At 37.2% G+C, this 16713-nt stretch overlaps 1 protein-coding gene across 3 annotated transcripts in view; it reads left to right on the top strand.

Annotated features, from left to right (window-relative positions):
* HSPB11 (heat shock protein family B (small), member 11) overlaps positions 1-16713 on the top strand; it is an 84744-nt gene that overhangs the window by 7502 nt on the left and 60529 nt on the right. For all 3 annotated transcript variants that reach the window (XM_008581864.1, XM_008581861.1, XM_008581862.1), the window contains exons 2-4: positions 1629-1742; positions 13886-13992; positions 15735-15803. In XM_008581864.1, coding sequence (XP_008580086.1) covers positions 1645-1742; positions 13886-13992; positions 15735-15803 — 274 coding nt within the window. In that variant the 5' untranslated portion in view covers positions 1629-1644. The remainder of the gene's footprint in view (positions 1-1628; positions 1743-13885; positions 13993-15734; positions 15804-16713) is intronic.

The raw sequence follows: 16713 nt of genomic DNA on the forward strand, positions 1-16713 counted from the left end.
TTTTTTTTTTTTTTTTTCTTTTGTCTTTTTCCGTGTCCGGCAACGGATCGCAACCCTCAGTGTTGCCCCCGTACCGGACCGGGGACCGGCAACGGGATCGCAACCCTTGGTGTTGCTCCCGCGCCTCGCTCAGCCAGTGAGCGGGAACCGGTCCGTATGTGGGATCCGAACCCTCGGGCGGGAGCGCCGCCGCGCTTCCCAAGCGGCGCACTATCCAGTGCGCCACCAGGCCGGCCCTGCACCTTAAATTTTAAAAGAACAGTACATATTGTTTATGGATACATACATGGTAAAAGTATGAAAATATTCTCCGGAGGGATATTCATCAACTTCAAAATAGCTATTACCTCTGGGCAAGAAAGGGTGAAGGGCTACTTATTTCTCCAAGAAGAAGAAAAAACTAAAGTAGTTAACATTTATTAAATCTGGCAGTGGGTACATAGTAGCTTAATGTGTTTACTTTTTTGTTTGCTTGTTTACTTGAAAAGTTTTCATTTTTAAAAATTCGACTGGGGCCAGGATATAAAAGCTATTGTGTGCCATGATAAATGTTCCGCCCTTTGCCAAGCACTTTGTCCTTTAACCCTTCATAGATAAAACTTTCCCAGTCATTTTGAATTTGTATATTGGTCTGCATCCTGTCACCACCAGATCAAGTAGAAGGGTGACTGATACCTAATATACTATCGTCTTTCCTCTTTCTGTCTTACCCCACCAGTCTCCATAAGAGCTCAACAGTATTTTTTCAGGATCCTTTTTATTAAAATAGAACTATGAAAAAATATATGTATATGTACATGAAACTTTACAGCAAAAATGTGTTTAAGTCTATGACCCAAGTGACTGATTTAGAGTTTTAAAATAAGTCAATTGTTATCTCTTATTTCACATCTTCTCAAAAAATAATAATGATGATAATGTATCCTTTAAGATGTATATAATATTGTTTGCCACTTCAGTTGATAAGTATATAGATAAACAGTCACAAATATCTGTTTTTATCCTCCAGATTTTTTTTAAATTCAGAAATACAACTGTAAACAGTTTTTTAAAATTTACCCACTAATTCCTAACTTGTTAACTGTTTGCATACGATTATTAAGGGCTTTTAATTTTAAAATCAGAAAAATCATGTTGGATGGCCGGCCCAGTGGCGCACTGCTACAGTGCGCCGCTTGGGAGCGTGGTGGCACTCCCGCCGAGGGTTCGGATCCCACATACAGACCGGTTCCCGCTCACTGGCTGAGCGAGGTGTGGGAGCAACACCGAGGGTTGCGATCCCGTTGCCGGTCCCGGTCCGGTATGGGCGCGACACTGAGGGTTGCGATCCGTTGCCGGACACGAAAAAAGACAAAAAGGGGAAAAAAAAAAAAGAAAAGAAAGAAAAATCATGTTGGTAGTTAGGAACTTATTTTGTGGAGAAGAGTAGTGCAAATAGTCAAATCTTACAGATTGTCCCTGGGAGAGATCAGAAGTTTACTTATGTAAATAAACATGGTAGAGTCCCTCCCAGTTGTTGAAGGCTGTTCAGTTGAGTGCTAGGCAACAGGCTTTCCTTCTCTCTTCTCAGGTTCAGAGAATCAAGAAGTTGCTTTTTTGTTATTTATTTATTTTTTTTTTATTTGCAGGCTAAACACTTTTAAGATGAGAAAAGTTGATCTCTGTTTGAGCTCTGAAGGGGCTGAAGTGATTTTAGCTACATCAAGTGATGAAAAACACCCACCTGAAAATATCATTGATGGGTAAGAGTTACTTTACTTTCTTACTTGAAGCCTTACTATTAGGTCAGTGAACTGAGTACTGGAACTATGTATTTTACAACTAGCACTGCTAAACATAGTTTAATAAATGTCTGGTAAACTAGATTATATGATAATATCCACCTTTGGTACCATTCCTGAAACTATTTCAGTTATGTACATTTAGGTTTTTGATCTTTTTCTTTATAATTCCTAAACTGACCTCCTTATACAAATTGGTTTTTTTCAGAAGTGGTTAACTGAGGTAAAAACCCAAATAACAACTGCTTCATTTTATGGAAGTGTACATTTTAATATCTGGTTATGGTTTTATTCCAAGTTTTTCTTGGAAATAGGAACACAAACATTGTAACTTCCTGTCTACTGCATATTTCCTTACTAATCTAGATAACATCTTTGCTGAACTGAATGCTTTACTTTCTGCTCTCCTACTGCATTGTTTGCTTCTACCCTTCTTGATATCATTCCAATTTCCACTCTTCACTGTGCTAGACTTCATTCTAGGTAGAGATAAATGTTATTCTCAGACTTTTAATTCCAAGAAAAAGTAGTTAATGGGAGAATTTTTTTTAATAGATATGGCTTATTTTCTTATTCTCTTGAGTTCTTTTTCTTGATATCTATACAATGATCAGAGTTTGATGCATAGAATCTTATAATTTTAGAGCTGGAAGGACTATGAGTTTGTATTAGTCCATTTTTGTTGCTTATAACAAAATACCTGAAAATGAAATTTATTGCTTACAGTTTCAGAGGCTAGGAAGTCCAAAGTCCAGGGAACACATCTGGTGAGGGTCTTGGTGGTGGCAACAGTGACCCAGGGGTCTCACATTGCAAGATGGTGGAAGCAGAGAGAGCAGAGAGAAAGCATCTCCTCTTTTTTTAAAGCCCTCAGAACCACGCCCCTGACCACCATTTTTAATTCATTCACTACTGCAGGGTCCGGCAATCCAATCACCTCTTTAAGGCTCTACCTTTCAATTACCGTGATAGGATTTCCCACACTCTTAACAGTCACAGTGGATGCTAAGCTAGTACATAAAACTTAGGGACACAATTCAAGCTTCAGTGAGTTTTGGGGGGACATAATTCAATCCACTACAGAGTTCATCTTGTCTAAACCCTTTATTTTAGACTTGTGGTAAGAGAGGTCTAAAGTGGTTAAGTACTTGTTTTAATTATTGGAAGCAGAGCCAGTTGTAACATGGAGGTTATGTGATTCTTTGTGTTCTATTGTTAAGCCCATGTGTCTGAATAAAATTCTAGTAACTCAACCTCTTCCTTTAAGCCTAGTTGTTATTTCCTTTCTGATATATGCCCTTTTCAGGTAGTTTATCTCCTTGCTAGGCTTCAATAGCATTTAGTATATACCTCTATTACCTTACTTATTCCTTTATTGTGTAATTTTTTATTTTTAATGTTAGTCTCCTTCAACTGTGAATTCCTAGAAGTCAGAGACTATGTCTTGTTCGTCTTTGACTCCACAGTGTCTTGAAATATTTGTTGAGTAGGTTGTTGAATTAAACCATCAAATATTAGTCAAACTCCACTAATGTAAGGCTACTTCAAAAAGTTAATAGAGGGCCGACCCTGTGACGCACTCGGGAGAGTGTGGCGCTGGGAGCGCAGTGATGCTCCCGCTGCTGGTTCGGATCCTATATAGGAATGGCCGGTGCACTCACTGGCTGAGCGCGGTGCAGGCGACACCACACCAAGGGTTGCTATCCCCTTACGGGTCACAAAAAAGACAAAAAAAAAAAAGTTAATAGAAATATTCATATTATCTTTTAATTCTATTTTTCCGTGAACTTTTGAAGTACCCTTGTACTGGAAAATGCCAGTGTGTGTGTATGTATGTGTGTGTGTGTGTGTGTGTGTGTGTGTGTGTATATATATGTGCATGTGTACATACACACACACCTTTCATATAAACACATACATGTGTGTGGATATACTACTGTACATTTGCATAGGGTTTTATAGTTTCATAGATACTATATTACTTTACCCTCACAGTAAGCTTGGGGAATAAGAAGCACAAAAAGTATCTTCAGCCCTATTGTAAAGATGAGGAAAAGGGTTATCAGAGGTAAAGTAGCTGCTCAAATCATGCAAATAAGCAAGTGGCAGAATCCACTAACACTTATATCTTCTATCTCCTAGTTCATGGTTCTTTGTACCATATGCTATGATGACTCAAAATTAAGATTTGAATCAAAAATTTAATATCTGCTTTTTGCCTGTATCTCTTCTTAGTTCTTCTCAGTTGTTTACTTCCCAAAATTCAGTTAATATTTATTTATCCCACTCTGACTCACAGTAGAAAAATTAATGTGGGAGCAGCTGTGAGAACACTCAGAACTATAGAGATTTGCCTTAAGTTGTTTGCTTAAATAGAAATAGAGATTTTTCCAGAAACACTCCTTGTATCTGATTAGAGATGGATCAGCTTTCCAAGGCAAGATCAATTTGCCTTCTACTCCTTTGGTGACCTTTTTCTCAAAGGAATACGTTTCTAGATCATTAGGATTAGTTGTCATATGTAGCAGATAGTTGTTTTAGAGCAACTTTTGCCTACAAAAGTTGACTCAAGATCATTTCAAGAGATATGTCCTTGGATTCTCTTACTTGTGTTTGAAGGTCTCTGTGAATCCTCCCCAGCGTCAAATATGCATACTTGTGTGTGTGTGCATGTGTATGTACACTCATGTGTGTAACCATATGAAATAATTTATTTTTCTTCATTCAAATAAAAACTGATGCTCAAAAAAAGGAATATTAATTGTAGCGGACTGAATAAAGTCCCCCTAAAACTCACTGAAGCTTGAATTGTGTCCCCCAAGTTTTATGTATTAGAAACTTTGCCCTCACTGTGACTGTTAAGAGCGTGGGAAATCCTATTATGGTAACTGAAAGGTGGAGCTTTGAAGAGGTGATTGGATTGTAGGACCATGCAGTAGTAAATGGATTAAAAATGGTGGTCAGGGGTGTGGTTCTGAGGGCTTTAAAAGAAGAGCAGAATCAGTCTTTCTCAGCTCTTTCTGCTTCCACCATTTTGTGATGTGAGACCCCTCGGTCACTGTTGCCACCACCAGATGGACTTTGGACTTCCAAGCCTCAGAAACTGTAAGCAATAAATTTTGTTTTCCTTATAAATTACCCAGTTTCATGTATTTTGTTATAAGCAACACAAACGGACTAATACAATGTGTTACTTTGAGCAAAGAGTATACAAGGGTACTTTAAAAAGTTCGTGGAAAGATTTGTATTATATTTTAATTCTATTTTTCCCTGAACTATTTGAAGTCATATATGTTGCTGTTTGAGCCTAAGTTACTAGTCTGTAAAATGGGGATAATACCACCTTTCCTGCCCACCTCAGAGTTGTGAAAAAAACACATGAAATAATAGATGTAAAACAATAGTTAGCTATAAATCCTTATTATAAATAAAATTACAGTCGTGCATCACTTAACAACAGGGATGTGTTCTGAGAAATGCACCATTAGGCACATGTTGTAGCCTATTGCTCATATATACATTCCATCGTTGACCAAAACATCATTCTGCAGCTCATGACTGTATCTTGATGACTTCCTTATACCTAATTATGAGGATACAGTTATAGGTAATTTTAAAATTCAAGTGCAGGCTGGCCAGTTAGCTCAGTTGGTTCAGAGTGTAGCCTTGTAACACAAAGATCATGGGTTCAGATCCCCATACTGGCCAGCCACACACACACACAAAAGAACTCAAAATCAAAGTGTGTATCTACATAATATTTGATATTATTACATTGGTCATATTCATTGAAAGTGAAGGAAAATTGTTCCTAAGGAAGAACATAGTGCAATTAAATTTTAATTTATTTAAATAAATAAAACTTAAAACCATATAAATAAATGGAAATTGTGAAATTTAAGTATAGTGTTAAAAAACCCATAATTGTGAATTAGGAGACCTTGCTTTTTTGTGTCTAACAACTTTATTGACATTATTTACATACCATACAATTCATCCATTTAAAGTGTACAATTCAGGGGCCGGCCCGGTGGCGCACTGGATAAGTGCGCCGCTTGGGAAGCGTGGCGGCGCTCCCGCCCAAGGGTTCGGATCCCACATACAGACCGGTTCCCGCTCACTGGCTGAGCGAGGCGCGGGAGCGACACCGAGGGTTGCAATCCCGTTGCCGGTCCCCGGTCTGGTGCAGGGGCAACACTGAGGGTTGCGATCCGTTGCCGGACACGGAAAAAGACAAAAAAAAAAAAAAAGTGTACAATTCAGTGGCTTCCAGCATATTCAGAGTTATGCAACCATCTCCACAGTCAATTTTAGAACATTTTTATCACACCAAAAAGAAACTGTACCTGTTAGAAGTCACCGTGTAGTGCCCCATCCCCACTAGCCCTAGGAAACCATTAATCTACTTCCTATTTTTGTAGATTTTTACCTATTTAGACATTTCATATAAATGGAATCATACATATGTGGTCTTTTCTGACTGGCTTCTTTCAGTTACATGTTTTCAAAATTCATCCATTTTGTTGTACATATCAGTGCTTCATTTCTTTTTATTGCCAAATGATATTCCATTGTATGGATATAATACATTTTATTTATCTGTTCATCATTTGATGGACATCTGGGTCTTTTCTACTTTTTGGCTGAATTTTCCCCAATTTTATTTTAAAAATACCCAACTCACAGATCTAAAAAACTCAGGAAACCCTGGGCTGAACAAATACAAAGAGACCATATTATAGTCAAACTGCTGTAAAAGAAAGAGAAAGAAAAAAAAATTAAATAGCTGGAGGGGGAAAAATACGTTATATATGGGGGAACAATAGTACTCATGACAGCTGATTTTGCATCACAAACAGTGGAAGCCAGGGAACAATGGAATAATATCTTTTAAATACTGGGGGGAAAAAGAAACAAATTTTCTTTTAAAAGCAAAAAAACTGTCAACCCAGAATTCTGTATCTAGCTAAAAGATCCTTCAAAAATGACAACATAATAAAGACATTGTATTCATCACAAGTAGACCATATCACAGGAAATGCTAAAGGAAACTTTGCATGTTGAAGAGGTATAATACTAGATGGAATCTTAAACCTTCTGGAAGAAATTAAGTGCACTAGAAATTGTAAAAATTTGGGTAAATATGAAAGTCTCCTTTTTTTTTTTTTTCCTTTTTGTCTTTTTTACTGACCGGTAGCGGGATCGCAACCCTTGGTGTCGCGCCTGTACTGGGGACCGGCAATGGGATCGCAACCCTCGGTGTCGTGCCCGCACCGCGCTCAGCCAGTGAGCAGGAACCGGTCTCCACATGGGATCCGAACCCTAGGCGGGAGCGCCGCCGCGCTCCCAAGCAGCGCACTCTCCAGTGCGCCACCGGGCCGGCCCTGAAAGTCTCTTTTTTATTCTTCTAATTTTTTTGAAAGACAACTGATCACTAATTTAAAAAATGGTATTCTGGGATTTATTACATATGTAAAATATATAACAATGGCACAAAAGTGAAGGTCAACATAAATTGACTATCATGAGATTCTTATGTTGTAACCTAGAGAGCAACCACTAAAAAAAAAGTTTTAATGAATAAATAAAAGAGGTATAGTTAAAAAACTAATAGAGGTATTAAGTGGAATTTTAATTTTAAAAAAATTCACTCATAAGCAGATAGAAAAGGAGAAACAAAACAAGAAAAAAATAGATGGGGAACAAATAGAAAATAAATAACAGGATGATAGACTTAAACCCAAGCATATCAATGTTTATATTAAATGTCAATGAGCTAAACATTCCAATTAAATGGCAGAGATTGTCACACTGGGTAAAAAAGCAAGACCCAAATATATAATGTCTACAAGATATGCACTTGAAAAACAAAGATATGAATAGGTTGAAAATAAAAGGATGAGTGGACTTGCCAATTAGCTCAGTTGGTTAGAGCGTGGAGTTATAACACCAAGGTCAATGGTTGGAATCCCTGCAATGGCCAGCCACCCCTCCCGCCCCCCCCAAAAAAAGATAGAAAAGGATAAAAAAAGGTGCACCCTGCAAACAGTACACATAATAAATGGCTGTAGATAAATTCATATCAGAAAAAGTAGAGTATAAGATGAGGAGTATTACCAGAGATAAAGGTAATATTAGAGGCTCATTTCGTTAGCAAGAGATAACAATCCTTTATGTATATGGACCTAATAAGAGATCTTCAAAATACATAAAGCAAAAAGCAACAGATAAAAGGGAGAAATAGACAAATTCACAATCACAGTTGGAGATTTTAATACCTTTCTCTCAGTAATGAAAGAACAACTAGACAAAAACTCAGTGAAGAGATAGATGAATTGAACAACACTATCAGTCACCTTGATTTAATTGATATTTATAGAACACTATAATCAACAGTGACACATGGAACAAGTACATATTGAAAATTATTGAAATATGCTGAAAATTAACTTTCAATAAATTTCAAAAGATTAAAATCTTAAAGAATATGCTTTCTGGGCTGGCCCGTGGCTCACTCGGGAGAGTGCGGTGCTGATAACACCAAGGCCCCGGGTTCGGATCCCATATAGGGATGGCCGGTTCGCTCACTGGTTGAGCGTGGTGCTGACAACACCAAGTCAAGGGTTAAGATCCCCTTACCGGTCATCTTTTAAAAAAAAAAAAGAATATGCTTTCTGACCACTATATAATTAAATTAGAAATAAATAACAAAAAGACATCTAGAAAATCCCCCAAAACTTAGAAATTAAACACTACACTTCTAAATAACCCATGGATCAAAAAAATAAATCAAAAGAGATCTTAGAAAATATTTCTAACTAAATGATAATGAAAATACAACATATCCAAATTTGTGGGATGCAGCTAAAGCAGTGATTCAAGGGAAAGTTACAGAAAAACATTTTTTTTGGTGGCTGGTTGGAATTGTTGTAAAATGTAAAAATAACTTTCTCATAAACCTGTTTTGTCCTTGAAACTATATTTGCCTGCTCCACTAGTTTGAAATAATTTTCTCACAGGCCTGCTTTGTTTTAGAAGTAATATCTTGTCCTTGAAACTATGTTTGCTAGCTCTGGCTATAAATCACTGCTTGCTCTTTTGGCTTTTGTAACAAGAGCTTATCTGCACAACTGCATATGCTAGCTAAACGGCTGAGAAAAGAAAAAAAAATGTGTAAAGAGCCTTGGAACAGTCCGCCTATAAAAAGCCTTGTCAGATCTAGGTTTGGGGACCAGGATTTCAGGGCCCGAGCCCATCTGGTCTCACTAGTGTAATACACATCTGGGTCTCCAACCTTCTGAGTGTTTGAGGCTGCTTCCTTGCTGAGTTCATTTCCACAACATTTCAGGGATCAAACCCTGGACCTTGGTGTTATTAATACCATGCTCTAACCACCTGAGCTAACTGGCCAACCCTGAATACTTATATTTAAAAACAAGAATTTTTGGGGCCGGCCCATGGCTCACTTGGGAGAGACTGGTGCTGGTAGCGCCAAGGCCACAGGTTCAAATCCCTATATAGGATAGCTTGTTAGCTCACTTGGGAGAGCATGGTGCTGACAACACCAAGTCAAAGGTTGGGGTCCCCTTACCAGCTCTAACCACCTGAGCTAACTGGCCAACCCTGAATACTTATATTTAAAAACAAGAATTTTTTGGGCCGGCCCATGGCTCACTTGGGAGAGACTGGTGCTGGTAGCGCCAAGGCCACAGGTTCAAGTCCCTATATAGGATAGCTTGTTAGCTCACTTGGGAGAGCATGGTGCTGACAACACCAAGTCAAAGGTTGGGGTCCCCTTACCGGTCATCTTTTAAAAAAATAAATTAAAAATAAATAAAAATAAGTAAATAAAAACAATTTTTAAAACCAGTACTCTAAATTTTCACTTTAGGAAGCTAGAAAAAGAAGAGCAAATTAAACCCAAAGAAAATAGAAGAAAATAAATAATAAAGATAAGAGCAGAAATCAGCGAAATGGGAAATAGACAACTAGAAAAAATTGACAAAACCAAAAGTTGATTATTTGAAAGGATTAAAAAAAGTTATAAACATCTAGCAAGATTAACCAAGAAAGAAACACAGAAAATACAATTTACCAGTACCAGGAATTAAAGAAGTAATATCACTAAAGAAACAGTAAGTCAATATAAGGAACAAATTTAAGCTAATAAATTTAACAACTTAGATGAAATGGACAGATTTCTTGAAAAATTCAACCTATAAAAATGATGAGAGATGAAACAGAAAATCTGAACAGCCTATATCTATTATAGAAATTAAATTCTATCAAATATTTAGAGAACAAATTCCAGTCTTTCACAAACTCTTTCAAAAATGGAGAAGGAAACATTTCCCAAATTGTTTTAATGAGAAGAGCATAATCCTAATATCAAAACCTGACAAAGACATTACAAGGAAGAAAATTAGAGACCAATATCCTTTATGAATATAGACACAAAAATCCATAACAAAACATTATAGAGTCCAACAAATGGAGTTTATCCTGCAAATGCAAGGCTGGCACATTTACCACATTATCCAGGAATACAAGATTGAGTGTAATTCACCACATTACCAGAACAAGGGAGAATAGTCATATGATCATCTCAATAGGTACAGAAAAAGCATTTGATAGAATTCAGTGTCCATTCATGGTGACAATTCTCAGCAAACTAAGAAGAGAACTTTCTCAGTCTGATAAAGGCATCTATTAAAATCTTTCAGCTTAATGGTGAAATAGTAAATGCTTTCACCCTAAGATTGGAAACAAAACAAAAATGTTTGCTTTCACCATTTCTATTCAATGTTTTCTTAGAGATCTTAGCCAGTGCAGTAAGGAAAGAAAAGACATAAAGATGTAAAGACAGGAAAGGAGTAAAACTGTCTGTGTTCACAGATTATATGAACATTTTCACAGAAAACCCTAAGGAGTCTCCAAAAATGAACTTCTAGAGCTAATAAGTGAATTTAGCAAGGTCAATATACAAAGAATCAAATGTTTTGCTATATACTTGTATTAGTAGGATGTTAGTAGTAATGTTTACAATAGCATTCAAAACATAAAATAGTTAAGAATAAATTTAATAAGACGTAAGACTTTTATATTGAAAACTATAAATGTTGCTGAGAAAACTATATTTTAATATAATAAAGAACTAAATAAGTGAAGAGATAGAGTACATTCATGATTGGAAAACTCAATATTGTTAAGATGCCAGCTTCTCCCTAAATTGATCTATAGATTCAATACAATCCAAATTAAAATTTCAATATACTTTTACAAAGAAATTAACAAATTAATTCTGAAATGTATGTGGAAATGCAAAAACCTAGACTAGTTAAAATGAAAAGGAAGAAAGTTGGAGTACTTATATCATCTGATTTCAAGACTTAGCAATAATCAAATATATAGTAATCAAAACAGGGTGGCATTTTTGTAAAGATCAATGGAACAGAATAGAGAATCCAGAAATAAATCCACATTTATAAGGTTATATGAGGTTAATTTTCAACAAAAATGTGTTTGATTTTAGACAAAGACACCAAGGCAGTTCCAGCAGGAAAAGGAAAGTCTTTTTAACAAATGGTGCTGGGACATCTGAATAAACATATGGATAAAAATGAACCTTGACCCGTACCTCATACTGAGCACAAAAATTAATTCAAAATGGACCATAGATCTCACCTCAGAGCTAAAATTATTAAGCTTCTAGAAGGAAATATAAGAAAATACCTTTGTGACATTGAGGTAGGCAAAAAGATTTCTTAGGGAAGACATAAAAACCATTAAGCATAAGAGAAAAAAGTAATAAAACTGTACTTCATCAAAAATAAAACTTCTTCCCATTGAAAGACACAATTAAGAAAATGAAAAGGCAAATAGACTGGGAGAAAATATTCATAATACATATATTAACAAAGGACTCCTACAAATATATGGTAAACATAAGAAGAGTTTAGTAAAAACAGTGAGAACATACTTAACAGACACTTCACAAAAGAAAATATATGAATGGCCAAAACACATGAAAAAAGTACTTAGCATTATTAGTTATCAGGGAAATACAAATTAAAACCATAGTAGGACATCATTTCACATTTACTAGAATGGCTAAAATTGAAAACAGCAAATGTTGGCAAGGATGTGGAGCAATTGGAACTCTCTTACATTGCTGGTGGGAGTGTAAAATAGTGTAACCACTTTGGAAATCTGTTTTTTATAAAGTTAAATATACTTCTACTGTATGGCCCAGCATAATTACCTAGTAATTACCCATGAGAAATGAAAATGTACCTGTAAAAACACTTGTACCAGAATGTTTATAAAAGTTTTATTAATAATAGTCAAAAGCTGGAAGCAATCCATATATCCAACAAAAATATCAAACAAAAGAATGAATAAAAACATTGTGGCATAGTCCATAGTGATGGAAATTAGAGCAGTGGTTGCATAAGGGAGGTGGGGATTGTCTGGAAGGAAAGATAAAGGAAATTTTTGGAGTCATGGAAATGTTCCATGTCTTGATTGGGGTATTGGCATATATACATTTATCAAAACTCATTAAGTTATACACTTGAGGTAAATTTCACTGTAGGAAATTTTAACTCTAAAAAAGACAGAAAAAAGCTTATATAGTTAAAATAGAAATGATTGGGCTGGCTGGTTAGCTTAGTTGGTTAGAGCATGGTGCCAATAACACCAAAGTCCAGAGTTTGCTCCCCAGACCGGCCAGCCACACACACACACGAAAATAGAAATGATTATTTCTGTAGTCACTACCATATATACTATATACTATTTTTTATATATATGCACTCCATTTTAAGTCCTATATATGTGTGTGCACATGCACACATCTAGGACTTGAAATTGAGTGCATATTTTAATTTTTCTCAAACATTTATCACACATCTACTATGGGTTAGCCATTGTGGTAGTTGCTAGGAATACAAAGATGAGTAACAGAAAGTGGCTGAGCTGAAAGAGCTCAGCATCTAGTAGGAGCCCGAAAATCATATGTTCTGCCAGTGTAGAAATCTATGCTGAGTATGAAGCAAGTGCAAAGGAGGACGGAAGTGATTCCGATTTGTTGAAGTTGGAGAGTTGGGACCAAAAAGTGAATAAACTTTTGCAAGGGGAGGAAGGGCTTTTCAAGTCAAGAGAACCTCATTGTAAGATACAGAAGCATGAGCCTGCATGACATGTTTGCAGAATTTTGAGTGGCCCAATGTGACTATGGTGATGGTAGGTAGTATAGTGATGGGAGACAATAAACCTTAATGATGAAACCAGATTGTACAGAGTCTTAAATGCCATACTGAGGAGTTTAGATGTATAGGCAATAAGGGTCCACTGAAGGTTTTTAGACAGGAGTGACACTGATTCTATGTTTCTGTTTTAGAAAGGGATGTATGGTAGTAGTACATTATAGGTTCAGATTCCCTTACCTGCCAGCCACCAAAAAAAAAAGAAAAGAAAAAACACGTGGTAGTAGTAAAGAAGTATTAAAGTTGGGGAGATATTAGAAGCAGAATTAACAGAAAGGTGTTGCAAGAATCTAGTAGTTGTTAATTTTTATTTATTTATTTATTTTTATTTTTATTTTTTTTTTCCTTTTTGTGTTTTTTCGTGACCGGCAACGGATCGCAACCCTCAGTGTTGTGCCCGTACCGGACCGGGACCGGCCACAGGATCGCAACCCTCAGTGTTGCTCCCGCCCCTCACTCAGCCAGTGAGCGGCCGGTCTGTATGTGGGATCCGAACCCTCGGCAGGAGCGCCACCGCGCTTCCCAAGCGGCGCACTATAGCAGTGCGCCACCGGGCCGGCCCTTATTTATTTATTTTTAAAAGATGACCGGTAAGAGGATTTTAACCCTTGACTTGGTGTTGTCAGCACCACGCTCTCTCAAGTGAGCTAACCAGCCATCCCTCTATGGGGATTCAAACCCATGGCCTTCATGTTATCAGCACCACACTCTCCCAAGTGAGCCACGGGCTGGCCCCGGTAGTTGTTAATTTTTAAAAAATACTTATTTATTAGAATTTTATAATTAACCATTTATATTTGCTTATTCCTTTTCTCTTTTCTTTAAACTTAACAATAGGAGTCCAGAAACATTTTGGACCACCACAGGAATGTTTCCCCAGGAGTTCATTATTTGTTTCCACAAACATGTAAAGATTGAAAAGCTTGTAATCCAGAGTTACTTTGGTAAGCAAATTATGTATTAATTTTCATCATCCTTTAATTTTTTCATAGGCACAGGGCATGTATGTAAAATTTTGGCAAAACGTTAGTTTTTTTTACAGCATGGAATCCATTTTTATTGCTGGGGTGGGAAGTAGGATTATAGTTAACAATTAGCCTGTCTGAAACTCCAAATTTGAAATCCTTCCAAAGCACATAAAAATTTCCATGCATTTTATTATGTGAAAGTTTTTGGCAAAAGGCCCTATTATGAACATAAGAAGCCAGCTTGCCAGAACATTAGGTTCCATGACATCTTTATTTTAGATTCATTAGGCCTGGGGTTCTCTGCCAAATTCTTGCTGAAAATCTGACAATCCTGATTATTCACATTGGATAGTTTTGATTCGTCTATTACTAATGGCATTTTCTGAGGGATTTAGGAGGAGAATCTCCCATTGGAACATCATTCTAATTGTATCTTTGTTTATTTAAGGATAAAGTGTATCAGACAATGTAGTGGCAGGAAACAGAATACATCCCAGATAGTTCAAAGGAAGAGGCTTTATTGATGGGGCTACTTACAAAATTATGGTGTGGGTTAAGGGAACAAATAAGGGATGATGAAGTCCTCAGAAACTAGTTATAGCAGGAAGCCGTTACTGCCCCTAGAACAAGGGAAGGAAATAGTGTTATCAGAGCCCAGTGAGAGCTGGAGCCTGTGCAGAAGGGCCTGCTGGCAAGAGCTGTAGTCATGAAGAGACATAACCAATGTCAAAGATGTGGCTCTAAAGCAGGGAGAGAGTGGAGATGAAATATCCTGATTTCACTTCCCCACAGCTGTAGTTTCTTCCTGGTGCCTCCCAATGGCTAAATCCAACCAGAAGCCAGTGGGTAAGTGAGTCCAGGTGATGTAGTCCACAGAGGTCAGCCCTCAGGGCACAGAACAGGACAGAGAAGGGGAGGGACAGATGTGGGGTAGCAGGAACTGGGTTGGGACAGTGGAGAAAAAAAACAGTGCAGAAGGAAGATGACTGCATTTCTTTCTTTCTTTCTTTCTTTTTTTTTTTAAAAGATGACCGGTAAGGGGATCTTAACACCCTTAGCTTGGTGTTGTCAGCACCACTCTCAGCCAGTGAGCTAATCAGCCATCCCTATATAGGATCCGAACCCTCAGCCTTGGTGTTATCAGCACCGCACTCTCCCGAGTGAGCCATGGGCTGGCCCCAAGGTGACTGCATTTCTGATAAGTCTCTCTTCTGTCATTAATTGTAGAGACTCTTGAGTCAGACCAAAAGTTTTAATTTCAGTTCTGGCATTTAGCAGCTTTATATCATTAAACATGTTGCCTGGCTTCTCTGTTTTCTCATCTGTAATGTGTGTTAATAATACCTTTTTATGAGATTGTAGTCAAGAATGAATGGAATGGGTTCTCCATGAGGGTTTATGACCAAGACCACCAATAGTACTATCACTATCACTAGTATGCAAAAATAATCTGGATGAGACCAAATTCAAAAAAGCTCTACTAGCTCTGTGATGTATGGTTACAAATATTTGTAAGATTACAGTTACATAAGACTGCATTTTACCATAGGGACTTATAGAGTAAGTGAGTAACTTCCAGAACATGGTGTTCCTGATCCCAGTACTCTGTGTAGTCCCACCAATGCATGAAGTCTCGGACAGAGAGACAAAGAAATGTAGGGACAACAACATGGAATCAGGTAGGTAATTAACCTTTATTTTTCTTTTATTTACGTCAGTGCGGACCATGAGGATTGAAAAGAGCACATCTAAAGAGCCAGTTGATTTTGAGCAATGGGTTGAGAAAGGTATGTACTTGTCTTACCAGCATTGTGCTGAGCATAAGGAAGTAGATAAATGCCCTTTAACTCTACATTTCTAATCTGGCTGCATTTTAGTGGGAAAAAAATGACCTTAATGATTCCTGTGACATATTTAGGGCCTGGAAAAACCCAGGTTTGAATACAAGACTGCTTCTTCACTCACTGTTTATAACTGCTAATGTACTACTTAAATTTTCTGCATTTCAGAATCCTTATCAGAAAAATGGAGATGATACCTACTAGTTAAGGTTTTTGTGAACTTGTATGTGGCATGTAATAAACAAACAACAAATATTAGTTTCTCATCTTCTTTCCTTCCTTCTTGATTAATGGTACTATTTAAATATCATCAGCAGAATTGTTAGACTCCAGTTAAACACAAGCATATTGCCTTCATGTGTCTATCTCCCTTCCCTCCCACAATAACATGAAAATAGCAGTAAAGGAATAAAAATAGGCATAAACTTACAAGGACAAAAACTAAAAGCAGACAAACAAAAATCAGGAAACTAAAGCAAATGTGAGAAATCAATATCTATTATGATAGAGGGGAAGCAGATGGAGGAGCAGTAACTTCTGTAGCTGAACAGATTAGGTAATAACCTAAGTGCCTGCCAGGGAAAATGTCAAAGAGAAGAAAGCCAATTTGCCACACAGAGCCCCAGAAAAGTTTAGAACTTGAAGGCAACAGGTACCATGGGAAGCGTGAGTGAGACATGAGCCAGGAGACAAGGGTGATTAGTTGAACATCTATATAAAGAGTGGTTGGACTCTAGGTACCTTCTTCTTTTTTTTTTTTTTGTCTTTTTGTCTTTTTTCGTGACCGGCAACGGATCGCAACCCTCAGGGTCGCGCCCGTCCCGGGCGGGGACCGGCAACGGGATCGCACCCCTCA

The sequence above is a fragment of the Galeopterus variegatus genome, unplaced genomic scaffold (assembly GCF_000696425.1).
Source record: "Galeopterus variegatus unplaced genomic scaffold, G_variegatus-3.0.2 Scaffold2480, whole genome shotgun sequence".
NCBI classification, from domain to species: domain Eukaryota; kingdom Metazoa; phylum Chordata; class Mammalia; order Dermoptera; family Cynocephalidae; genus Galeopterus; species Galeopterus variegatus.